General features: G+C 40.1%; 1 protein-coding gene across 1 annotated transcript in view; it reads right to left on the bottom strand.

The window, feature by feature from the left end:
* Nucleotides 1-27,195, bottom strand: part of RBM27 (RNA binding motif protein 27) — a 137,454-nt gene that overhangs the window by 40,088 nt on the left and 70,171 nt on the right. Inside the window, exons 8-13 of the mRNA XM_089673018.1 lie at nt 26,395-26,532; nt 13,135-13,284; nt 11,135-11,285; nt 6,747-6,900; nt 4,854-5,102; nt 1,688-1,804 (exon numbers count right to left, since the gene is read on the bottom strand). Of these exons, the coding sequence (XP_089529144.1) occupies nt 1,688-1,804; nt 4,854-5,102; nt 6,747-6,900; nt 11,135-11,285; nt 13,135-13,284; nt 26,395-26,532 (959 nt within the window). The remainder of the gene's footprint in view (nt 1-1,687; nt 1,805-4,853; nt 5,103-6,746; nt 6,901-11,134; nt 11,286-13,134; nt 13,285-26,394; nt 26,533-27,195) is intronic.

Here is a 27,195-nt window from a genome sequence, read left to right on the forward strand (position 1 = left end):
GCAGAAGATAGGCTGAATGGCAGTGCCACAAATTTGAATTGTAGAGGGTTCCACAGCAAAGTGAAGGAATTAGAAGAAAACAATGGGATTAATGCATGTACACATCCTTGATGTCCACAGAAGCCATAAAGTATCCCATTGTTATAACAGAATTTATAGATTCCATGCAAAGTTTCTTAGTCCAAACTAGACAGACACTTAGTGCCTTGTGAAAACTGAACTGAGAAATGTTTGGAGTTGAACCCCTAGAACCGCTCTGCCACAGGACCACATTGAGGTTGCATGTAGATCTAATCTGTTAGCCAGAGTGTTACAGATTTGGGTCACAGCCAAGACAGGTTGCAGTACAACTCAAATCATAGAAATACTGAAAAAGAATGCCAGAGCAAAAATGGATGAAAGAGTCCAATATTATTGTTGATGAAAAAAAGTCATCAGCCCAAAGAACTATTTTTCGAGGGCAAAATCACTCCCCCTTCATAAGGGTATTCAAGCAGCTCTAGTAACAAGGTAGCTTCTGATACACAGCCCTCACAGGCTACATACAAAATGGGTCTTTAGTAACAAGGTCAAATGGGCAAGGCCACAGCTCTGGACAGCATACCACGGCTAACTTACCAGTACACACAGATCTAGAAAGTGACCTTCAGGCACTGGGCTCTGCATTATGGCAAATTCCATGCAGTCCACGCTAACAGTGTCAGGGAACGGCACTCCAAAGTCAGGCATAGGAAAGGCCGATCCAGATAGCTGTATACAGAGATCAGCTCAGAAGCGATGTAGCAGGAATCTTGAATGAAGAAAAAGAAAGCTAGCAAAAAGGTTAGACTTTTCTCAGCAGAAGTGAGAAAAGCTGTCCATCCTTCCAGGGCACATGACAAAAAAACAAAACAAAAACAAAACTGAGATATGCTGAGAGTGGGTCATCCACGGCTGGCCTGAATTTTGTTTGTCAGTGTCCAATGCTCCTGCAGGCAGCAGTATTACCAGAACATTTAGTTCCCCTGTTGCTTCTCTGCCACCCTTCTTCCTGTGATATTAGGATTACATACCCTTTGCCTCCACCCTTTTAATTAATCTTAAAGTGATTGTAAGCCACTGAAATGAAAAAATCATATCTTTAATGTTTAATTGCCTCAATCAAGGCACCTATTGTGATTTACGGCTGCGCTCTCCTTTCTCTGCTATCTGCACAAGTCACTTCTGACAGTCTATGCACAAACCAAAAATATCCCTGAAGACCCCCCCCCCCAAGAAACAGTAGGTGATCAACAGATTCAGCTTTGCATGTTTCCCTATTTAACTGTGTAGAAGGGGGGGGGGTGTTCCCTCCACTCAGGTCCCAGATTACACTCAACTCTCTGCTGAGCAGTGTGCGAGACTACAGAATGAAGAGTTTCTATTATGTTTATAGCTGCTCGGTTACAGGACCACATAGGTCAACATTTATTGTGATTTACTTTCGGCTTCCTTCTGTTCAAAACAAGCATCCACATAGGAAATCTAATTTCTTATAACATATAAACTAAACAGTGCTTGCTTATGAACAAGGCGCATTTTTAAAGACACTTTCCTCTCACTGTGTCATTCAGCACAAACTACAGTGGGTCAGGTCATAACAATATAGAAAACCCATAACATACACAACCCTAACACATGATTCTTGAATGACAGTAAAAGCACATACCTGATTCTCCTCCCCTGAACTATTCTGGTTTGAAGACACATATGTTGTATCAGTCTGAATGCCACCAGCTGTCCCAAGTCGATGTTTTGCAGGTAGTTTATTAAGGACATAAGAACCCTGGTTAAGAGAGTTGGATATTGTGAAGTACAAAGCCACCAGATTTATATCTCATTTTCAGTGACAAGTATTTTATGTTACAGTATAACTAAATACAACAGCTTTTTTTTTATAAGTGGACAAAGTGGGGAGGGATTCGAACACCTAATAGGTTTTATTGCTGTCTGCACTCTGTTGGAGAGATTCACCCTCTATTTGTCTGGTTTACCAATATTATTGAAAATCCCAAATTTTAGGTTTTTTCCAGAAAAGTAAAAGAGGGGAAATCTTCCAATGGGGACACTAGTTCTGGTGACCTGGGGGGCCCCACGGGTTCCCCTCCATATGCACGGATTTGTTCTCCAAAAACTGACATGGGTTTTAACCTCCCTGACCCTATAAAAAATAAACAAAAAGGTTTTGCATACAGTTACACTTCAACCACTTTCCGAATGGGCACTTATACCCCTTTCGTGACCAGGCCAATTTTCATCGCTGTCGCACTTTGACTGACAATGGCACAGTCATGCAACACTGTACCTATATGAAATTTTTATCATTTTTTTCACACAAATAGAGCTTTCTTTTGGTGGTATTTATTCACCGCTGGGTGTTTTATTTTTTGCACTATAAACAAAAAAAGCCAAAAATTTGAAAAAAAAAGTTTTTCTGTGGTTTCTATTATAAAATTTTGCAAACAGGTAATTTTTTTGTGCATTGATGAGGCTGCACTGATGGGCATTGATGAGGTGGCAAGGATAGGCGGCACTGATATGCAGCAACGATGGGCACTGATAGGCGGCACTGCTGGGGGGCACTGATCATCAGTATCAATCTGTTGTCTGACAATTGCCGGTTATTGGCAGTACTTTCCTCACTGTGACAGAGTGATTTACATTGTGATCTTCTGTGTCGTTGGACACAGCTGATCACGTGGTAAAAGGCTGCTGTTATTGGCCTTTTACTGCATCACGTGATCAACTGTGTCCGTAGGACACCGCAATCACGGAAATCGCCAGGTGTACGCCACTGTGGGCTCACGGGAGGGCCTCATATGATGCCCTCCCAGAACTGGATAACCGCACTGTAGCAGTCATTCGGCTATAGTGCGGTTGCCAAGTGGTTGAAACCTTGAAAATATGCAAACATTCTGTGGAATAGTTTGCATATTGTATGTGGGAGTAACATACAGTGCATCCAGAAAGTATAGCGCTTAACTTTTGCAACATTTTGCTATGTTACAGCCTTATTCCAAAATGGACCAAATTAATTTTTTCCCTCAACATTCTACAAACAATACCCCATAATGACAACGTTAAAGAAGTTAGTTTTGAAATCTTTGCAATTTATTAAAAAAAAAAAAAAAAAAAAAAAAAAAAAAAAAACACACACATGCACATATGTACTCACAGCCTTTGCCATGACACTCAAAATTGATCTCTGGTGCATCCTGTTCCCACTGATCATCCTTGAGATGTTTCCATTCCTTGAATGGAGTCCACCTGTGGGAAATTCAGCTGATTGGACATGATTAGGAAAGGCATAAACCTGTCAATATAAGTTCCCACAGTTAACAGTGCATGCCAAAGCACAAACCAAGCCATGAAGTCCAAGAAATTGTCCGTAGACCACCGAGACAGAATTGTATAAAGGCTCAGATCTCAGGAAAGGTACAGAAAAATATCTGTAGCATTGACGGTCCCAATGAGCACAGTGCCCTCCATCATCCGTAAATGGGAGAACTTTGGAACCACCAGGAATCTTCCTAGAGAGGCCAAAATGAGCAATCGAGGGAGAAGGGCCTTAGCCAGGGAGATAACCAAGCACCCGATGGTCACTCTGAAAGAGCTCCAGCATTTCTCTGTGGCGAGAGGAGAACCTTCCAGAAGAACAACCATCTCTGCAGCACTCCACCACCACCACCGCCTGTATGGTAGAGTGGCCAGGTGGAAGCCACTCCTCAGTAAAAGGCAAAATGGCAGCCCGCCTGGAGTTTGTCAAAAGGCACCTGAGGGACTCTCAGACCACGAGAAACAAAACTCTTTGGTCAGATGAACCAAAGATTGAATGCCAAGCGTCATGTCTGGAGGAAACCAGACACTGCCAATACCATCCCTACAGTGGAGCATGGTGGTTGCAGCATCATGCTCTGGGGATGTTTTTCAGCAGCAGGAACTAGAAGACTAGGCAGGATCGAAGGAAAGATGAATGCAGCAATGTACAGAGACATCTTTGATGAAAGCCTGTTCCAGAGCGCTCTGGACCTTAGACTGGGGCGACAGTTCACCTTTTAACAGGACAACGACCCTAAGCACACAGCCCACATAACAAAGGAGTGGCTACGATCCAACTCTGAACGTCCTGGAGTGGCCCCACCCAGAGCCCAAACTTGAACCCGATTGAACATCTTTGGAGAGATCTGAAAATGGCTGTGCAACGATGCTCCCCATCCAACCTGATAGAGCTTGAGAGGCAGTGCAAAGATGATTGGGAGAAATTGCCCAAAAATAGGTGTGCCAAGCTTGTAGCATCATAGACAAAACAGCTTGAGGCTGTAATTGGTGCTAAAGACGCTTTAACAAAGTATTGAGCAAAGGCTGTAAATACTAATGTACATGTGTTTTTTTTCATTTTTTATTTTTAATAAATTCAAAGATTTAAAAACGAACTTCTTTCAAGTTGTCATTATGGAGTATTTTTTGTAGAATGTTGAGGAAAAAAATTAATTTAATCTGTTTTGGAATAAGGTTGTAACATAACAAAATGTGGCAAAAGTTAAGCGCTGTGAATACTTTCTGGATGCACTGTAGCTCTATTAACCTTTATTAACTCAGTCAAAAATAAGATTGCAGTATTTAATTCCTGTGGGCAGAAATTGTTTAATGTAAAACCAGCAGTTCTAGTAACTTTCTAAGGTCACTTCATTCATAAGTGACCAAGAAGAGTTATAAACATAAAATGTTGGTTTTAGGAGATAAATGCAATTTGTAGTGTTAAGTTGTAGCACACTATAACATCACTTGACACTTATTACCTATGGTGGAATATCTGACATGTACTACAATTTTACCTTCTGGTGGTGCCCCTGCCCTAAGGGAGGGACAGTCTGCTGCCCAGACTGAATTGCATGTGTTGGTTGCTGCTGTGTCAAATGCTGTTGGGGCTGCTGAGGAGGTTGCTGTTCACTGTTTTCCCTGTGCCAAAGTACCCGGATGAATCTATTGTTCAAAACAGCTTCAGTGCTGGATATTGCTCTCCTAGCTTCCTCATTTGTCAAGTACTGGATTAGAGCACCCTCAGGATCTCCTTGGAAAGCAACCTTGAAAACAGAAGATAAATACACAATATTAGCAATGCACATAAAAATAATGTCTCGGAGCTATGCTTATAAAGCCAACTTTTATCCATTAGTGGCTAAATTCGTGATGAAGACATCACAAGGACACACGTTTCCTTAGATATCTTTACATTTTATGGCAGCACAAAACATAAAAATAAAACATATTCACTATATCTCTGCAACATACTTTCCCCCAAGTTTCATCAGCTCAGCAAGTACAAAACACTGCCTATTAATCTGCCAAAATTCCAGTGAACCGACAACCCTGTCCTAAAATCCTAATCAGCATCATTAACCCCGTCTGTGGACTATTAAACTCCTATCCTCTAGATCTGTACACCACATGCAGGTATTGATTCTTTTTCCAGTAAAAATTCTGCTGCCCAGACATTTTTCGGTGTGCCTACATACGCAAGAACAGAGATTCCAACAGTTGTTCCGGCAAGAAAAGTACAAGCCTGGCGATGATGTGACACACTAACAAACTGGCCAGCATATATGAAAAAGTGTTGAATACTTTGACCTTGACATTAAGTACACAGATAGCCTGATAACATAATACCATAAAAAATGTATTTCTCATTTACCTCTGCGGCATTTCACCATGGCTACGTAATGCTGCTAAAGTACAGTACATATGATTACTGACATGTCATAAATGTTCCACATACATGATGAAACCACTGTGCAGAGCAGCCCTGCTCCTCCCCATTAAAATGTTTGTAGAGGCTCAAGGTTTTTTTACCTTCATGCATTCTAGGCATGAAGGTTAAAAAACCTTCTGTGTACAGCAGAACTTCATCAAATATAGTTAAAAATACAGTTAAACATGTATCTGGTCTCAAAAAGTGAAGATTCCCCTATGTTACAAGAAAAAAAATGTAGGAAAGTTTTTTCGTACCCAAGCAGTTCCTTAAAAAATGTACCTTTAGTCTAGAAACCACTTTAAAATCTTAGTGGAATTAATAGTATATAAGGGTGCCTTGGCACTGTTTTGACTAGTCTCATAACTGTATATTTGCAGTGTGAAATCTAAGGCATGGCTGCCTTCGACTGCTAGTCTCAAGTGTTTTGGAGTGAGATTTGGCAATGTCACCACTGAGCTGTTCGCTTTTCTCCATGCTGGGGGCTCTGACAAAAGCAGGCAGAATGTTGCCTCTACCAAAATGACTGCCTCCATCCAGAGGCTGCGCAGAACAAGGCATAAAAAGTCAGAAGATAAGCTGCAGTGAGACTACAGTTAATACTGCTGACTGATCCTTTGCCCTCGGTCTGCCTTTATTTTGCCATGGATTTTTAAGTTCAATTCCTCTTCAAAGCATATAGGCTAAGAGGAAATATTGTGGCTGCCAATGCTCCCCTCCTTCTAAATAGTAGTTCGGCTGTCTCTGACTGCTGAGTCACAGACCACAAACAAGCATGCAGCAAATGGAAGTCAGAGGAAAGAATATTTGCTCTGGGTCAGTGTCTCAAAGTATTGAAGCTAAAACGTAAACATAAGGCAGACCATTAGAATTTCAGGGGAGGCCAGCAACAGTGACCAACAAATTTCTATGGCACAGACACAAGTTGCTTGATGCAGCCCAATATCAATTCCTACAAACTATGCATGTTGAGACTCACCTGTATATTAACAATAGTACCAAATTTACTGAAGTGCTCATTCAGCTTGGTAATGTTGTTTAGGTCCTGAGGAATTTTTCGGACTTCAAGTTTGGTATTTGTGTACTGAATCTTTTTGCCAAATCCTAATTTATTATGGTTGTTGTTTCCTTGCCTAACATAAATAAAATACAAACACAAAATATTAACACTGGTAAAGCATGGCATGTAAAAAAAATATATATTGTGGTTACAGCATAAAATTGTTTATTTTATTAGAGAAAAAAACAATATCAAAATCTCCTGTGTCTATGGGAACAAAAACAAAGGAAATCTAAAACCGTATGCTTAGTGCCCAGAATCCAAATGATATTAAAGTGTTATTGCAGGAAGACTTAAATCACTGAAGATTCTATTGCAGTTTTCACATTTATATTCCACATCCTTCGTTCCAATCACTCTACTCTAGTGGTTTGGTGATTTTTAGGATACCTCCATTGAAAGATTTATCTTCGATTTCTGTGACAACAGTAACATTTCACATCACTGTCTGCCCTGGAAACAAAGGTCATCATAACAGACAGCGTGTATTGCCACTTTAAGTCCATAGAGCAGTAAACATCTACCAACTGCACTAATACTCCAAACACACTACTACTACGACTAACTACATAAAAAAAATAAAATAAAATAAGCTATTTACAGTTTAGCATGTTTTTTTAACCACTTGCTGTTCACCCTATAGCAGATTTACTGCTACATGGCAGACGGTCTTTGCAAAATCACGTACATGAACGTGATTTTGCACTTCCGCCACTGAGGGGCGAGCGCTTGCCACTGGAGCACAGCTTGATTGGAAACAGCAGAAGCCGATCAACAGGTGCCCGCCAATAGATAAGCGCCGGCACCTGTTGATTGCCGAGCAGACTGACAAAACACAGCTCTGCAAAATCAAGGCAGAGCTGTGTTATGTCAACAGTGATCTGCTACTTTTTATTCAGGGAATAAAATCTAGCAGATTGCCTGGTAAAAACAGTATAAAGTGCTCACAAACACTGGCTAGGAGCACAATTAACCCTTTGATCGTCCTAGATGATTAATCCCTTCCCAGCCAGTGCCAATATCATCTGCTTCCGTGTCGCCCTATAGTAGGATTACTGCTACAGGGTGGCACGGCTGCACAAAATTACGTATATATACGTGATTTGCATTTCCGAGTAGGGGGCACGCACGCGCACCGCCTTTCGTGTCCTCGGCTGTCGATCACCTTGTCCCGGCTAGTGATTCCCAGCCGGCACCCGCAGAGAATCACTGACGAGGGAGAGACCTGTATGTAAACCATACAGATCTCTCTCCTGTTAACCGCTGCACACTGCTTTGTATTGCTCTGCATAGCACAGCAATACAAAGCAGTGTGCTTACAGTGTAAAGCACACACACAGCACACAGTAAAACAGCACACAGTTAACCCTTTGATCGCCCCAGATGTTAACACCTTCCTGCCCAGTGTCAATAGTACAGTGTCAGTGCTTTTTATTAGTACTGATCACTGTACTGGTGTCACTGGGGATGTCAGTGACATCAAGTCAGTTCCCCCGACACAGTCCAGGTATGAGTCGCTGATAGCTGCCATTACTAGTAAAAGAAAAAAATAAATTCCAGTATATATACCACCATTTGTAAATGCTATAACATGCACGTAAAACAATTAATTTACACATATTGGGATTTTTTTTTTAGCAAAGATATGTAGCAGAATACATTTTGGCCTAAATTTATGACAAAATTAGATTTACATTTTTTTACTGGACATGTTTAATAGTAAAATGTCAAAAATAGTTTGTTTTTTTTCAAAATTGTCTATTTTTTGTTTTTTTTAAGCACAAAAAATAAAAAGCAGAGGTGATCAAATACCACCAAAAGAAAGCTCTATTTGTGGGGAAAAAAGGACGTAAACTTCATTTGGGTGCAACGTTGCATGACAGCGCAATTTTCAGTTAAAGTAACGCTGCGCTGTATTGCAAAAAATGGCCTGGTCAGGAAGGGGGGTAAACCCTCTGGAGGGCAAGTGGATATAATGACTGTGTACATTTTTAGCATTGATCACTATATTAGTGTCACTGGTTCCCACAGTGTCAGACCATCCGCTGCAATATTGCAGACCCGCTGTAAGTCACTGATCTCCAACATTGCTAGTATTTAAAAAAAAATAAATTCCAGTATATATCCAGCCATTTGTGGATGCTATAACTTTTGCACAAAGAAATCAATATACTCTTATTGGGATTTTTTTTTAATCAAAAATATGTAGCAGAACACATTTTGGCCTAAATTTATGAAGAAATTAGATTTTTATATTTTTTTTACTGGATATGTTTTATAGCAGAATGTAAAAAATACTGTTTGTTTTTTAAATGTCAGTGTTTTTTCATTTATAACGCAAATAAAAAACCCAGAGGTGATCAAGTACCAATCTATTTGTGGGGACAAAAATGACAAATTTCATTTATGTACAGTGTTGCATGACCGCGCAATTGTCGTTAAAAGTAACTTAGCGCCGTATCAAAAAAAAAAAAAAAAATGCCCTGGTAAGGAAGGGGGGGGGGGGGTAAATTTTCTGGAGTTCAAGTGGTTAAAACACAAAAGATCTGCCAGTACCTCAACCCTCTAATGTAAAACAGCCTCAACACACAAAGATGGGCCTTCACCATGGCAGGAAATGTTCACAGCCCCTATGGAGCCAGGGATTATTTGTTCTCTGCATTCACCTCTACAGTCCAAAGCTGCTAAACATACAGCTGTGTTTAAATATAAGTAAACCCTAAAAATGAAAATGTATATTTGTTCCCTTTTGGATTGTTAAATAGATCACTGAAAGTTTTGATTAAATAGTTTAATGACTGCAAAACAAATACCCCTTGATCCTGCCAAACATTCAGTGCTGGCTTCTATACTCGGCAGTTTTATCTCAGGTAATGTTACCAGCTCTGTCCATTTAGCTCCGAGAACTACAGAACAGCATCATCTCGATGTTAAAGAGAGGATGAGGGGTTCTGCAGTCTTAACACACTTCTTTCTTGTCCTAGGGTAACAATATTGTTGCTCCATATATCCAGTACAGCGAGTGAGAACTGTCACCGTACAACAGGAAATGTGTTACTGGCAGGATCACCAGATAGAAATAAAGAGAGTAGGGCCTGAAAAAAAAAAAACAGAACAAATCCAGCCACTCCCTCTAAGTACTGGTAAACTGCAATATGTTTCATTTTTGTTCTTGAGATTAGATACACTTTTAAGGCCCCTTTCACAAGAGCAGACTGATCAGGTCCGCCTGTCCGTTTTTCAAGCAGACCCAATCGGTCACTCCATTGCTCTCTATGTGTCCGATTACATCTGCCTGCAGAGATGGAGATCCATTTCCATCCCTCTGGCGGATCGGATGACATTTGGATTAAACGGACAGGTGGTCCATTTAGGACAGCAGGCTGTGTCCGTGTCCGCTGTACATAAGCGGAGCAGACTTGTCGTCCGCTTTCTCAGCGGGCAGGTCCCCTGCTGAGCAAGCAGATCTGCTGATGGGCCTGCCCTGTGTGAAAAGGGCCTAAAAGTATCTATTGTTTCAGTCAAATTAGGCTTTTCAGATCTGTGGCGAGACAAAGCAGCAGTAGCACAGTCACTGTTACAGAGCCCCACTAGGAAGAGCCTGCATGTGGAATAAGCAAATAAACATGCTCGAGTAAATATATATTTACAAACTATACAAAAGAAAAAGTTTTAAAACTTGAAAATAGTTAAAATAAGGCACTCTGATTGAAATGTATTGTGTATCTAAAAAAGAATTAAAAAAAAAAAAAAACAAAAAAAAAAAAAAAACACACACTAAAAAGACTTTCCTTTGAACTACAATCCAGACAAAAGCAAGATGTAAAGTGTTTTAAACTGTTGTATTAGCTGATCTCTTATACAAAGAAACCAAAGCACCTTTGTATATAACTAGTTTAGTATAAAAACTACATAATCCAGACAGCCTTACAGTGGTATGAATAAAACAACATATGTTAGGACCTTCCTCATATATAGCAGAATTAAAGTGGATATAGAGTAGGCTGGAAACACTTGTATTCAGCAATCATCCAGATTTAGAATCTATTTCCTGAACCAAAATGGTGTCTTATCAGTGACAATTATTCTGAACCACAGTCCACATTCTTGGCTGTGGGAATACATTTTGTGTCCCACAGGACAGTCCCCTGGTGCAGCCGCTGAGAACTGTATTTTTTTATGCAATAAGCATTTTCACAGTTAAGTGATTCTATACACTACTATAGATTTTCAATAAACTATGAGCTTTTGTGTGGCACAGAACTGTCATGTTTGATGAATTCCTGGTATGAGACCAAGTATCTTACTTGTCTGTCCAAGGTTTCTTAGCAAAAGGGCCATCGTTCATGTTTCCAAGTGGTCTCTTCCTGTCTGGTTCTACCACCACTCTGTTCAGATTGCAATTTTCAGCAACAGGAGGAGGAGGTGGTGGTTCGGTCTGGATGACAATATTAGCAGCTGTAAAAAGGAAAAATTATGTAATAATATCACAAAGGATTTATACAGATACAAATTGGATAAACGAATTTCTACAATCATTACAGAATGTGAGATGTTTTTAAGAACCGTACATATATGTAACTAAGCAGCTAGTCAGGGAGAACATAATCAGGTTTCTAGAGGAGCACAATGTGCCACAAATCCATGTAGAGTTACAAGTGCATTAGAAACTAAAATATTAAAAAAGCATGCACTAATTAATTCAACTGAGAAAGTGAGAGATCTGGAAAAGGGAGTGGTAGTATATCTTAGAGCAAAACTATGCTTTGCCCATTCTAAACAAAAGCAACATGCTTTGCTATAAACCCCCCTTAAAGTTTCAATGAAGCACTTGTTTGGAGTAATGTTTAACTTGCAGTCGTAAAAAAACTATCGCATTTTAATATACTTTTTTAAAATAAGCATGCTATGTCTAATATTGTATTAAATATACAGATTTGTACAATCAGCCTCTTAGGCCTCAAGCACACAGACGATTGGAGGCATAGGCAGGGTCTGGCATATAAATCCTAAAATTTTCCCGCAGCCAGGGAACAGGTAACAAGTACAACTGGTGAATGGTTGTACACACTTGTACTTGCTTAAACACCAATGCTTTTTTCATCTGCATTTACCTGGGCATTTGTGTATGAAATATTCTCAAAACATGGAAGTCTCATGTTTGGGGAATTCATCACATGCAACTGCATGGGTAAATACGGATGCAATAAAAGCATCAGTATTTTTTAAAATTAACAAAAAGCATCAGTATTTACATAAGTACAATCATGTACAGTAATTCATCTCACTGGGTGGTTGTATGTGCACCTTAAGACTTACACTAGATCCTACCTACATCTTCAAAATGTATGTGTGCCATGAGGCTTTACAATCTCCATGTACATTTTTTCACTAGAATCTCACAATCTTGTTACATATGTGGCATGCTTTGAGAAAGCGATGCAGACAAGCTGAAATCACTGAGCATCACTGCAAACAGGACGTAAAGCCTACACGTGTATTCAGCAAATATGGCTGACCAACTACAGTTTTATTATTTAGAGCCCTAAAGTCTATACGAGAGTAGTGGGTTATCTGACAGTAGGAAGATCGGATAGATGCTGTGGGATTCTGATCCAAGCTGTGGCTATATCCCTGCAGTGCTCTGTTGCTGCATGGACCATTGAAATCAGTGGCCAAGTGATCAACCACTTTAGTCAGACACACAGCTGTAAAATTTGTGTCTGTATGTGTTCCAGAACTAAAGAGAAATTATGCACAGCTCTCAAACATGTGCACATTATTTTATGTTATGACTCTTAAAATACTGCAAGCACGGAAAATTACCTGAGGATCTTGCCAAAAATGCAGTGGGCCTCTAAATTCCAGTAATGGGCTGACACTGCTACACTGAAATACCAAGAAGTGTTGTCAATCCTGCATGAGATTCTCCTGCTGGACTACATTACCACATACTCGCCTTCCCCTACATGACCCCTTCTTCTATACATTATCAGAATTTAGCCCCATCTCATATCAACTGCTGATGACGTCAACTACAGGAAGTCAGTAGTCAATTGCGTTCATAAAATAGATGAGGTATTTTTCAGTACTTTTCAGAATTTTTAAAGCGACATAACGTGGAATTGTGCATATACTGAGGAAAAGTGCTGAATAATTTTTCTAGATTGCGCCCACACATATACTTTAGGCTGTATAATATAAGCAAACACTGTATAAGATAAACAAAAAGATCAATTGCACCTTTATCATAAAATTGTATACAGTGTAGTTTATAGCAATAGCTAGTTGCCAAAAAGTCACTAACCTCTTGGTGGTGTATCCATGTCGCCCGATGTCAAACCTATCAGATTTGACCTTTGTTGCTGTGGCCGTGTATAAAATGGCCGGTACCCAGTTCTACCTGTGCCTGTAAGACTTGGAGCTTCAGGGTTGTACCCATCAGGTTCATACGTATCTAAGGGGGAAAAATAAAAAGCATGCAATTAGAAACCCAATAAATATACAAATAAAAATGATGGTAAACAGAGTTTTTTATTTTATTACCTATGTCTTGCACTTTATAATTGAGAAGGAGACTCAAAAAAAATTTATTTTTCATATGAAAAGTTAACCCTGTTGCAATTGTAATTTAGCCTGAGCAGGTTATGATTACACTATTTTCTTTACCAGGTGGCCACCGTGCCTATAGAAAAATTAAGAACTAAAAGAATACAAATAAAAAGGTGTAGATATACAAAAAAATATGAAAACCCAAGCAATATATAATAATATAAAATAGTTAAAATAATAGATACAGATTTAATAAAATAATAGATATAGGTGTAGATATACCAAAAAAATGCAAAAAAAATATTATGAATGACCAAGCAATATACTGACTAGCAAATATAGGTATTGCCATTTCACTATCAAGTGGGAATTAAAAAAAAACAAAAAAACGTTAATTTTCATATTCTTGCTACCCATCTAAGAAACAGCTCTTTACAGCAGCAATGACACAATAGGAAAGAGCACAGAGCTTGGTACAATTTGCCAGTGCTCTAATTACCACCAACCCTGCTGAACAGATGTGGAGTGGTGCATTTTTTTTGCATGTTTGTTTAGTTATGTGCTTTGACTTGGCATTATAATCCATGGGGCTTTGAGAGGTACTATATCCAGACCCAGATGAAACAGGTAGAGGTCTTCTGACACACGAAAAAAAAAATGGGTTTTAGAAAAAAAAAAGAAAAAAAAAAGAAAAATGCAAAGTAGATGCACATGCTTGTAAAAGGAGGATTAAATGATTAACAAGTAAGAGAAAATCCTGTAAAATCATTTCATTGGAGTACATCACAGGACAGAGGGCTTCATATTCATTGACTACTTGAAATATGCTGCCACCTGCAGGTGCATTGACACTGGCCCAAAAAAAAAAAAAAAAAGGAATCCCTACCTAGGTATAACACCTCCCATCTCAACCACAATTCAATTTTGTAGCCAGAAATAAGGAAGTGGCAATAGGAGAAGGATACTCCAAGAAAATGATTTTACAGGTAAACTCAAAATCCTAATTTCTTAGGATGACACCCTGCAAAAAGGCTTTTTATCAAGGAATGAGATGCAATAGGTCTTGAAAAATGCACAAGGCTGATGGTATTTAAAAACAGATACATCTCCACATGAGGGTGGAAAAAAAAGCCAAAATGAGCTCCGCAACGTACTACAAGGGACAAATCCTTACGAGCATCACACTAGGCGGAAAGAGCTTTCCATGTAAGGTGCTACGCAGTCCTGGAGGTCAACTTTCTTACCCTTGAGGAGGGTATGGATTACAAAGTCAGAAATACCCTTCTCCCTCAGGACTTGCTTCAACAGACATTCCATCAAAGCCAAAAACCATAAAGCAGAAAAGAAGATTGGACCCTGCAAAAGCAAATCTGGGGGATCTGGAAGAGCCCATCTGCCAAGATTCACGACCTCCACATACCACTGTCCAAGATCAGGTCTGCTTATTCCTAAGCATCACCACTTTTTGTCCTTCCCTGTTAGTTGATGTATGCCACAGCCATGGTATTGTTTGAATATACTCGAAGTGGACACATCAAAGTTAGAGAGAGACCACAGTAAAAAAAAAGTCAGTCAAATCGCTCAAAGTTTCCAGATGCCAATTGTCAACTCTGGCTCCTCTGTTGGCTCTGTTCCCAGAACCGAGAGGTTGTGCAGACTTCTCCCCAGCCCGGCAGGCTGGCATCTGTCATCAAGAATGTACAAATTATTCAGAAGGAAGGACTTCCCAGTAACCATGATCTTCATGGACATCCACCATTCTAAATCTGACCTGGTCTTGGGAGTCAGAGGAACTGGAAGTTCCAAGGACTTCTGACATTTGTCCCAGCTCTAGTGCAGATCTGACCATAGGAGAACTCAGCAAAAGCAGGTACCTTCTTTCCTAGTACCTTCATGCAGGCCCAAAAAGTGGGACATTATAACAACTTTAGGAAACCTACCTTGGGCAGGCATTTCTCCTGTGGAAGTAACAACTTTGCCTATGTCATACCAAGGACTAAGCCTAAGTACTCCATATGTTGTCACAGAACCAAGGCTGACTTCTAAAGGTTCAACACCCAGCTGAACATTTTTAGGACCATCTGCTGGACATCTGATGTCAGCTTCTGAGTTGATTTCTCACTGAAAATCAAGTTGTCCAGGTACCCCAGAATGGATTTACCCCAGGTCCTCAACAACCCCAGAACAAGAGCCAACACCTTGGCAAACACTCTAGGGACATGGACAAGCTGAAGGGAAACCAACAAACTGTGGTGAGCCTTTAGAGATAATCATGTAAAGGAAATTTGTAAATTCTTTATAAAATTGTATTCTATTTTGTATGCTTTGCCTATGTATTGTACACTGCACTCGTGCACACGGCACAAATAAGGTTTTCATTACATGTTTGCATTCCTTCAAGTCCTGATTAGAAATTAGCCTGCCTATGCAATGCCCCTTGTTACCATAAAAGTACAATTGCAATATTAATGTGATACCTACATAATCATGTGTCTAAAAAATTTAAACAGAATAAACAGAACAGTTATTTGGAAAGATGCTGAGTGTATCATTTTGTGTCTTTTCCCTACTGCTGTAGTTATCAATTTGGAACCACTAATCAATATGAGGATAGGAGTTGCCCATTTATAAAACGTCAGTATTTATGTCCAGAACAGATGGCGAGCCAGCCAGGAGGGGATTTACAGGTGACTGAGAATTCGAAATGAGGGGCCTTTCACGATCTGTGAATTTCTGATTATCAGCTGGCTAGCTGAGGTGAGCCCTTTGCTTATATTTGAGATATACGACTTACTTGATCGGTAAGGAATTTACAGGACAAAGGATACCTATTTTACTCCCCTTAATCGAACTGTATTGATTGGTGGTTATATGTTATGTTGTCACTGTCCATCAGAGTAAGAAAAGGAAAAATAATGCTGGTTAAACGGTTGTGTGAAGCACACATCTGCTGTAATAGATCTAGAGGCAAGAAGGTACAGACACATGTAGAGAAGAGAGGAGACTAGACAGTCATTATGAGCATTAAATAGCCACTGTCTACTGTTTATCGCAGTAAGAAAAGGAAGAATAATGCTTGTTAACAGGTTATATGAAGCACACATCTGCTGTACGAGATCCAGAGGCAAGAGGGTATAGGCACATGTAGAGAAGAGAGAAGACTGGCCAGTCATTATGTGCACTAAATTACGTAAGGGAATGAAAGGTAAGAGGGCACCCTCAAAAAATGCCCAGCGCAAGAGAAGCGTTAGAGCATATATGAATTGAAGGCAAGTTTCCACCTATAATGAGCCCCTATGGTTTAAGTGGACAGAGATCCACAATGGGTAACAGGATTGCCGAGTCCACGGGGACTAGGAATTATGCAGATTAAACAGCTAAAGGAACAGCTATTTGAGCAGGATGAATGAAGAGTGACAGACAATGTATCATTAGACATAAGGGGAAATTTTGATGTTAAAGTGTTACTAAACCCAGCACAGTAAAATCAGTCTGTATATGCAGTAAAGAATGCTTGTTATACTCACTGTGGAACCTAAGGGGTTAAACCTCTGCATTGTGTTAAAACGCTATTTGATCCTGACTTTTCTGTTTCTGCCCTTCTTTCACTGTCCCCCCTATCTCCAGATAAGACATATCATGAGAAGTCACTCTGCACATGCTCAGTTTGGTGTGTATTGCTACAGACGGTTTTTTTTTTTGGGAGAGTGCATATGATCAGAACAGGGCCAATCAGCACTGTCCAGACAGAGGTCAGGGGGTCTGCATCCTCCTAGAGCAGAAAGAAATCTCCTCCTACAAGCTTTAACAAGTGCTCTGCTGGACACTGATGAAGTCACAAGACTGCCCTAACTGCTGATGAGAAAAGGTATTTAGCAGTCTATATTTACTAAAATAAATGCACATCCATGCTCTGTGGGAGACCAGATATAGTGAATGAGGGTCCTGGGTTTAGTAACACTTTAAGTTGTGGGATGAACTTGGCGTACTTCACCACAACTAGTAAATTCTAAAACATGGAAAAAGCCTAGATGGAGCCTAGATACATTATTATTATTACACAGTATTTATAACGCGCCAATAGTTCGTTCAGCGCTGTACATTACAAAGGGGGACAGAACATGTGACAGAACAACAATACAATGCAAAACATGAGGGGATCGAGGGCCCTGCTCTTTCGAGCTTACAATCTAGGAGACATGAGAACTTTTTCTATAAAAAAATAAACCTAAAGGTCTAAAAATGATTTTATGTGCAGTTCATGATGTGAAAACAACAAATAAAATTACAGACCCATCTCACCAAGCCCACACCCTGTTAGGATAGATGCCATGTGCAGCCGGCTGTTTTATAGTTTATTGACCTGGCTGATAATTTTCTGTTCTGTCATATACAAATTGTTGGTACTTTGTGCTTTTATTTATTTTTATATTTTAATCCAAAGCAGAATATGTTGACTGTGAAATGTGTCCCTTTTCCTTGTAAGTGCACTGGTAAACTCAAGAAAACTTTGGATTTACGGACATCTCTGCATGACCGCACTGTATAGTTATAATATATTATGTTGTGACTTCAGGAAAATATGTAAGATGGAAACTAAGAACTTGTGTTATCCAGCTAAAACGAACAGAGCATGCAAAGACAAAATTATAATTCTGCCAGGAAAATGTCTTTTTAGAACATGAAACTGGAGTTTTTTTTATACAAACAGCATGATAGAACAAAAACAAGCCATTGAGATATATTTAATGCAAGCTGGACCCAGAAATGACGAGTTCACTTGGCTATATCAGAGCAGTAGCTGTATGCAAGGTGCTACTAGACAAAAAGTACAGACATTATTTCGGTCACTTATTCAACTTTAGTGGCACCACATTCTGTGCAGCAAAATATTGCAAACAGTGCAACTAAATATTTGTCAAATGCAACGTTGACAAAATATGAATTTGTATTGTTAATTATGTACGAATCTAACAATGAAAAAGGCGTACCATTGAACCCAGCCACCTTATTGCCTGTATTGGAGGAGGCTGGAGACAAAGAAAAACCACGTGTTACACTGATGTTGTAGAAATCAGCAGCTGTGAGCCCAGTGCTGGACACACTCCTTGAAGACCCAGATATTTGATTTTTTTGCAGATTTGATCTTGGTTTTATACCGAGGATGGCATGATCCATACTAATCATGCAGTTATGACCCAGAAGGAAGCTCTTTATTTAGAGTCATTGGGTCCTTCCCCAGCTCAAGAAGCAGAGCTCCATGCTTTGATAGCTCACAAGCTTTGCTAGAGTATACAGTACATTTATATACCGTAGGTAGTGGAGAATTAGAAAGCTTTTGGGGTGGTGCATGATTTTAGTTTCATTTGAAGGGCTAGAATTTTTTTTTTTTTTTTTTTAACTTCAGCAAGTAAACCAATCAAGCATGCTAAGTTGATTGGCTGCCTTCAGCCTTCCGCCTTCCAGCTTCTTGCAGAGGTAGCCATACTAAAATTAAAACTCACATATTGGAAGCAGACCAGGCGACTAAGAATGCTGCATGCCCTGGATACTTGCTGGGTCTGTACAACTCACAGACTCCAGTATACTCCTGGCCCAGTAGAGCTGGGATTAATAAAACTGAGAACACCAGAACAAGAACAAGTGGTCCACAGTGGAGGGCAACGTCTCATGAAACAGGACTTTGGAAAAAGGTTATCTTTTATGTCTGCCAGCCATGCATTTCCCTTCAGCTTGACATGTCATCAAACGCAGTTATGGCTGACTTCGTAAATAAGCCTGGGAAAGCCCCAGGGTTCACCACAGTTGTTTTAGAATATACGCTTCTTGTTTTGCCTGTTACCAAAGATGTTGCCAAAAACTGAACATCCCTTCCAGAGATTACAAAAGGATATATCCAGTGCCAAAGTCAGGGTCTTACGAGTATGCACTTGTCTGTATGGACATGTTTTCTGAATGGCCAGAAGTTTGGCCAGTGGCAAATGCTACAACAAAGGATACAGTAAACAGTGTGATCAAAAATAGTTTGTAAGTAAAAGTCCTAAAATCTGCCCTAAAAGCTAGAGAGAATAACAGATACTAATTTTATAGGAGAGTTCTTACAAGACGTTTTTTATTTATTTTACACCCCCTACCATCCACAATGTAGTGGAAAAAAGAGTAACTAAGGGGATGTCAGAAAACGAGAAAATTATGGCCTGAATGTCTTCAAATTTTGAAACCTTTAAGGGGATATATGAACTCTCTCCCTATGAGATTTACTTTGGGAGGGTTTTGCTGACTTGCTTATATCTTTCTCAGCAGCTGAAGTCCTCCACTCGGATCTCAGAGAATGTTGGTGATCTCTTAAGGTTTTTGACAAACGCCTTTATGTATTTTCTTCCCAAATTCCAGATCCTAATAGCGTGGAAGGATCTCGTAAACTAAAGCCAGGTGACTTGTGGATTGTCAAGGCACATTTATACTGTATATATAGGAAATGTTTGGAGACACAATACAGCATTTATTTCATGTACAGGTGTACAAAACATGAAGAAAAAGTCACCTGAATCCACACCAGGATGAAAAAAAAATAAAAAAAATGACTAAATGAAAGTATCTCTGTATTTAATTTGGTTTCCTCTTGGAATCACAATCTGGGGTATTATTTATTCAAATGCTTTAATAATAAGGGATATATATATTTAATGTGATCTGAAAAGTAGTTCAGCCATGTTGAAGTCATATTGTATTTTCTGTCTTTCATTTTATGTAGAATTGTCTGTGTTTCACTATGCTGAAAGTCAGCATGTCCACAATTAAGCTATAAGGCCATTCTGGTCACAGAATCTGAGTGTACAGCCAATTACTCTACAAATATTTATCAATCATTTGTTTTTATGTAAGTTTGTCACAATAAAAAGGTCGTTTTGTAAAGATTTAGCTGCTATTAGATTCTCCACAGTAGAGTTTGCCTCCTAGGCCAGGACTAGTTTCACCTAAATGTAAAGAGATTCCAGGTTGAAAGGTGATAGTAGGTGTGGTCTGTGATCAAAATGTAAAATATTGATCAAAAGAGGGGCGATTGTAAAGGAAATTGTATATTCTCTATAAAATTGTATTCTATTTCGTATGCTTTGCCTATGTATTGCACACTGCACTCACACACAGCACTAATAATGTTTTCATTACATGTTTGCATTCCTTCAAGTCCTGATTAGAAATTAGCCTTCCTATGTAAAGCCCCATGATACCATAAATTATTACAATTGTAATAATGTGATACCTATGTAATCATTTGTATAAAAACTTCAAAATGCGCTGAACAGAACAGTTATTAGGAAAGATACTTTGTGTATCTTTTTGTTCCCTGCTGCAGTAGGTATTAATTTGGAACCACTAATCAATATGAGAATAGGAGTGGCCCATCTATAAAATTTTCAGTATAAACGTCCAGAACAATCTCAAAAAGCATTGGTGAGGTCAGCTCTGCAGCTTCCCGAGTGCAGGCCACCACAAAAGCCAATAGATGTCCTTCCACCCACATGAGTGAGGGGCGCCCCTTTGGTGCGTGGAGGACTTGCCTTTTGATCTGAAGGACTTGGGGGTCCACTTCTTCTAAAACTGTGACAAAAAGGCATCACCGTTTTCTGACCAGTCACTTTTAGCTTCCTCTTTAGAGTGTCCTTTTACCCTCACTCACCACAAGGGCAGCCTCTGTTTCTTGCAGAGAAGTTCCGCCGACCAACACATGAGCCATAGGATCCTTCTCAAATGGAAAGATGTGGTGCTCACTTCTGAAAGCTTCCATGTGTAATCTTCCAAAGTATTCACAAGAAACTTATGGCTCACTAAAAATCCTTCAGGAACTGCCAGATGGCAGGATCCCCTGAATCAGATTCTCTGGAATGGAGCATATGCTTTGTCTAAACTTAGTGGTTGTAAACCCTTACATATACCCAGTTGAGTGACTGGCCTCAGGTGATACACAGAGGTGAAACAAATGCTCCTATAAATATGTTTTACTTGTTTATCTGCAGCCTTCTCTTTTCTACCTCTCCTCAAAAGGGTTGAATTTAGATAAAATACGTCTTAGTCAGTATCACAGAGGAGGGGGCAGGGAGCTGCAGTTAGAGTTCTTGTACACTGTGTGAGAGCTGATTGGAGGAAAGGGACACCCCCCCTCTACACACTGTACAGGAACAAAGGAACATGCAGTTATGTTGAGAGGAGATTGTCCTGAGCTCCTTCCCCATCACAATTTTATCTTGGGTGTTGGGAAAACTTCTCAGAAGTGACACATGCTGATAACAGATGAACAAGGCATCAGGGAGAAATGACACTTAGAGCTTTGGAGTAAGTAAATAAGGCAGAATTATGCGCTTTCTTCAGATTTCATGACTGCGGTTTACAACCACTTGACAAACCCCCACTGCAGCCAGTGCTGTCTGCAGAACTGCTCCTTACCAGGAAGGAGGACATTTTAAATAAGGCCTTTAACCTCATATCAGTGGCATCTTCAAAGAATGGAACCTGATGCAGCAAGACCATCATGATCTTGCTTAGCCAGATCAACAGCACGAAAACCCCATTTCTTGTAGAACCCCACTTACTTTGTGTAAGATTTGTGTCCCAGTCGATCCGAGTCAGTAAGAACCTCTGAAAGCCGATCTCTGAAGTGGCTGTAGAAAATTCCTCCTTTGACACAACAGAAGCATAGAATTGTGCCCAAGACAGAGGAACAACCAGATAAGGGCCAAGATTCAGAGCTTGCCGTCATGTAGCCACTGCAGGAAGGACTGTGTAGGGAGATCTCCCTACCTGATAGAAGGATTTGGAATCCCACCTCATTGTTTTTTATGCGCAGCCCCCTCTTGGCCTCCACATCCCCACCAGGGTGTTTGGAATAGACCATGATCTAGGGGAACTAATGCCCATGAAAAAAATCTTCATATAGACATTTGGAGGCATATCCATCACCCAAGGACACTACTTAAAAACAGCTGGAAAGGGTTATGCAGGGGTTCCTGTCCTTCTTCTGGCCAGTTTCCATTTACCTGTTGGTGGCAACATATCTCAAGTAGTCATGAATATGAAGTCCTCTATGTCCTACGATGTACAATTAAAAAAGTTTCCATAGTATATTAAAACTTGTAAAAGATGTATTTGCAACTTGCATGCATTTCAAATATCTAACAAAACAGGATTCAGATGTTCTAGGGTTTCTGAATTCCTTATTTAAACAACATCTTTCCATCTTTCGTAGACTGTTCCTACCACCCGCAGGCTTAGATTTAAAAATTAATAAACATGTACCCTGCCCATAAGGCAGGACATTCAAAAACTGAATGGGAAGAGCCAGGGGCATTTTATAATATCAGCGGGCCTGTCTGAAAGAAGTTGAGCCCCACTGCTTGATTAAAAAAAAAAAAAAAAATCAGGTGTGCTTAGTTTAGTATGGGCATAGTTTTCTTTTTGGAAGGGGTTTAACTAGGATTGTAAAAGGCCTGGGATACCTTTGGTTGCTCCAAAGGAAGAAGTGCGAACATTGTGTGCCTAAATTGCGTTAACAGTGGGAGGGACTTAAAAGGGTGCAGGAAAAACGAAAGCCTTCTTGTATCTATAAAGTGCGCTTAGATTGCTGTGTCTCAAGTAAGAGGTTCCCGGACATGTAAAAACCCCAGCAAATGATCAAAAAAAAACAAAAAAAAAAAAAACCTTTTCCATTACATATGATTTTGTGTACACTGAAAATAGACAGACAGCTAACACTTTATCTGAGAATACCTTAAAGTACTTCATTAAAATAGTCAGGGACTTCTTAGCAACTGTTGACACAAACACTTAGTTTTACAAAGTTTGTAATGTACAATATTTAGTGTAGGAGTGTGTAATGTAAAATACAGTGTACTCTATTAGGCAAGTGAGTTTTTTAACCAAATCATTTTTATGCATATTGTCCAACTCCAAGCTGTAGAAGCTTGAATGCTTACTGGATTTAAGCATATCAGGTGCCCTGTATTTGTATAATGAGGGAGGGTGTGGCCTAAGGAGATCAACAAGGTGTGCATACATTATCAGGCAGCTTTTTTTTTTTCTCAGGCAATATGGCCCAAAAAAAGAGGTTTAACCCCCAGTTACATCATGCTCGACTTTTGAAATCGTGCGACTTACAGTGCAGTCGCATGATTTCAAAGTCGGGTGAGATGCTGCTTTCAGGTGCGATTTGCAAGAAATCTGGCACAGATGTCTATGCAAATCGCACCAAGTAATGCATGTACTACTTTAGAAATCAGTGCGACTCAGACCAAGTCAGAACCAATATGACCGCTCTAATTGCGGACAGTAGGGTGCAACTTGGCATACAATTTGCGAGTTGCACGGCATGCAAATCGCATGCCAAGTCATACTCAGTGCGACCGGGTGTTAACTGACTCTGAAAAGTAAAAAAATTGTAAAAAAAAGTATTTCAGAGAGATGCAGCACGTTGAGAAAAAAAAAAAAAGACGCAAATTAAAATTACACAAATACACATCAACCGAAATGCTTAATTCCAATAAGCATTCAAGTTTATACTGCTTGGAGTAATTATTATTCATTTGTATAATTTTAAAATCTTTTTCTGTAGTAGTCTGTCCCACGGGGCTTTGTAACCTTGTCTTGTGACTTGTTTACATGATCTGCGATTGATCCATAGCAAAATGACGTCCGCACATGTGTTTTCGCTATTCAACAAGATGGCACGCATAATGCGCATGCTCCGTCTACTGTATATAAGGAAACGGCGAACGTCATGGCGGTATTGGCAACCCCTTCTGAGGAAGTGCGTGGCACGAAAAGTGTCAAGGAGGAGCCAATACGCTGTGACATCACACCGCCGGAGCCTCGTGAACGTCCGGCGCCCATTTTGCTTGGTGGACAGTTAGTCCCTCTCTGCAGCATACTATGCTTTTACTTGTATATTGATACTTTACCACAGGGATTCTCAATAAACCTTTATTTACAATACTGCACTATGGGCAATTCTCTGTCTGGCTCCACGTTGAGCTTAAATTAGTTTGCAGAGTCTACCCTGGAAGTTAGCTGCAGTATCCCACAGGATCCAGAAGAGGGAGTTTCCACTTCAGGCTGTAAACACCCATTCATCCTATAAAAGGGACCTCTGGCAGGAAAATATGCTTATACATCCGCAGGGCTGCACACCACCCAGAGGAAGGAGAATCCGTACCCGGCTTACCTCATCCATTCCACCCTTAAAGGGGACCTCTGGCTATACATACTACATGTGTATTTAAAATATGCATCTGGTGAGTGCTTATTTTTACCAAACCTTACAGCACATCACTGAACACTGGAGTAATCAGCAGTTTTGATTGGCACCTTAGCACAAACTGTCACTTTTATGAATATTTAATATTTCAATATTTGTTCTTATTTTATGATTCACATATCAGCATTTTTAATATCGGACAGTATTGGGTTTATTATTGATTTTAGCGCTGCACCTTAAAGTTCCTATATATGTTGAGGTTTTATCTGGTTACCTTAGTGTGCAATAGCGGCTACTTTTAAGCGCTCGCTGATCTTACACACACACACTAAAATAGTGCAGGAGTCTGTTAAGTTGGCTGGAAACTTTCATTCTTGTTCAGCCAGTAGGCTGAAACCAATTCTTCCATTCACACAAATAAGGTGGATTTGGGTGCAACTTAGATTTTTTTTTTTTTTTTTTAACTAAATCACATAGGGGATGAAAAGTTTGCTTTTTTTTCCAGAGAGTAGGTGCAGGTACTCACCCCCCATATTGCAGTACAAGGTTCAAGAGTGTGCATTGCTCAGCTGCAGGGCTCAAGAATACGTATGGCACAGAGCACAGGGGTGCTTACGGTACAGAGCACAGGGGTGCATATCCTACAGGGTGCAGGGCTTAGGTTTCATTCTCCTACAGGGCTCAGGAGTGCACAGTGCATGGAGTAAAGGGTTCAAGAGTGCATTTTACACAGTGCCCATTCCAAGAGCAGACTCTCCCTCTAAAGTACCCCACTACAGACCTTTTCTCCACTCCTGGCTCTTTCCAGTCTGAAGAGATGGTTTAGCACATTTAAACAGGCTGTGACTTACTTCTTAGATCCCACTGTCTGGTACAAACCCTTCTGTTCCCACTGTCTTTTTTTTACTGTAAAAGGGTGAGTGGGAGGTGGACAGATCCAATCATCTGTGATAATAGCAAGTCCATCAACTCTCCCCCTCCCACCTCCATTCCCAGGCTACGGTTTGTGCAAAGTTCCAGGCAGTTCACAGTGCATACAGACATTCTCTCCATACACTACATCCAGCAGCTGCTAACTGATAAGTAACTGGCTCATCACCCACCACCCTCTGCACATACCTGCACTGGCTGGGCACAGCAAAGGAAGTTTTCCTTCACAGACTTTGTTTGCAGCTGACAGATGCAGGTCAGGAGGCATCAAACACAACTAAAACCTATGAAAGAAGACTTCCTTTTCCGTGTTCAGTCATCGCACATACTGTATATGTGCAGGGAGTACTCAGGATCAGTAACACTACAGGCTAGCAGCGAGCAAACAGCACAGTGACAGCTCCAGTTACCAAGCCCCCCCTCCCCAAGAGTCTGTCAGCGGCTGGAACTATAATCTGAATATAGGAATGCGGTCAGGTGCTTCCACCTGTGAGAGAAAAATAAAAAGTCCATGGATGCTCAAACCTTTTGGGCCCCTCTGATGGAAATCATGGGGCCCAAGGAAATGTTGTGAAGCAATTTTTACCTATTCCATGTGTGCCAGGGCACAGTGGGCCCCTCTACCCTGGGGTCCCATGTGCACCGCACACATGTACAATATGCCACTGGGAAGAGCCCTCCAGGTTAGAGGGAAAGGAAGGTGCTGGAGATGTGGAGGTGCTCTGCATCTTACTGGATGGCCATGTACACTACAATTCCTGATGTGCAACAATAATGTATAAGGATGATGTACTAGCTTTCTGGGCAAAAGAAAAGTGAGTTTTGAGCTATGCTTACGTTCTGACACGGAGTAGTGCAGATTCTGAGGCGGTAAGGGAGGAGGCAGTCTTCCTCCTACTGGTGCAAGACTGGGCACAGTACTTGTCCCGGGTTGCTCACGATTGTTTAGCAAGCCTGAATGCGGTAATGGAAGCCCTGCATATTTAAAAGCAAAATATACATTTATATTGCCATATAATACTTCTCCAGTAGAGAATTTCATTATAAAATTATACACTTTTGATTGTGACCTACACAACAAAGTAACCACACTAATTTCACTTCAGCTTTCCCAGTCTTAAGATATTACCTTTGTTATGGTCTTACTTCAGCATAATTTTTGTAGCATTTTAATAAAACATTAAGCATATTCCTACCCTGTAGAAACGGTAAACTTAATAGTATATATAGCCAAATCATTTTTGGTACTCCCTGTAAAACATTTTCTTGGAGTCCATTGAGGAACACAGGTCCTAATCTATCTCTGTCTATAATCATACTCTTGTACTGCTTGCTACAAACTGAGGCATGTTGGGTAGAGAAGGAATTATCTTGGGCTGGCCTATAGATTTTTTTTTTCTGCCCTTGTCCAATCCCCCTTTAGACTTCAGTACGGCGAGAACAAAAATCCTATTTTCTTTTATTTTAAACATAAATTTTGTTTTGGATAGAATAGGGAACAAAAAGAAGAAACTTGACTTACTTGTGAAGTTCATGCCTTTGAGGGTAATTATGAAGTGAGGCAGGGTTATGATTGGGAAGGGGGGGGGGGTGCTTATCCTTAAAAACTTTGTCAGTGTCCAGTCACCGGAAGGTACA

This window comes from Staurois parvus, unplaced genomic scaffold, assembly GCF_062004578.1.
Source record: "Staurois parvus isolate SC_StPar_1 unplaced genomic scaffold, SC_StPar_1.0 ptg000133l, whole genome shotgun sequence".
Lineage (NCBI taxonomy): Eukaryota > Metazoa > Chordata > Amphibia > Anura > Ranidae > Staurois > Staurois parvus.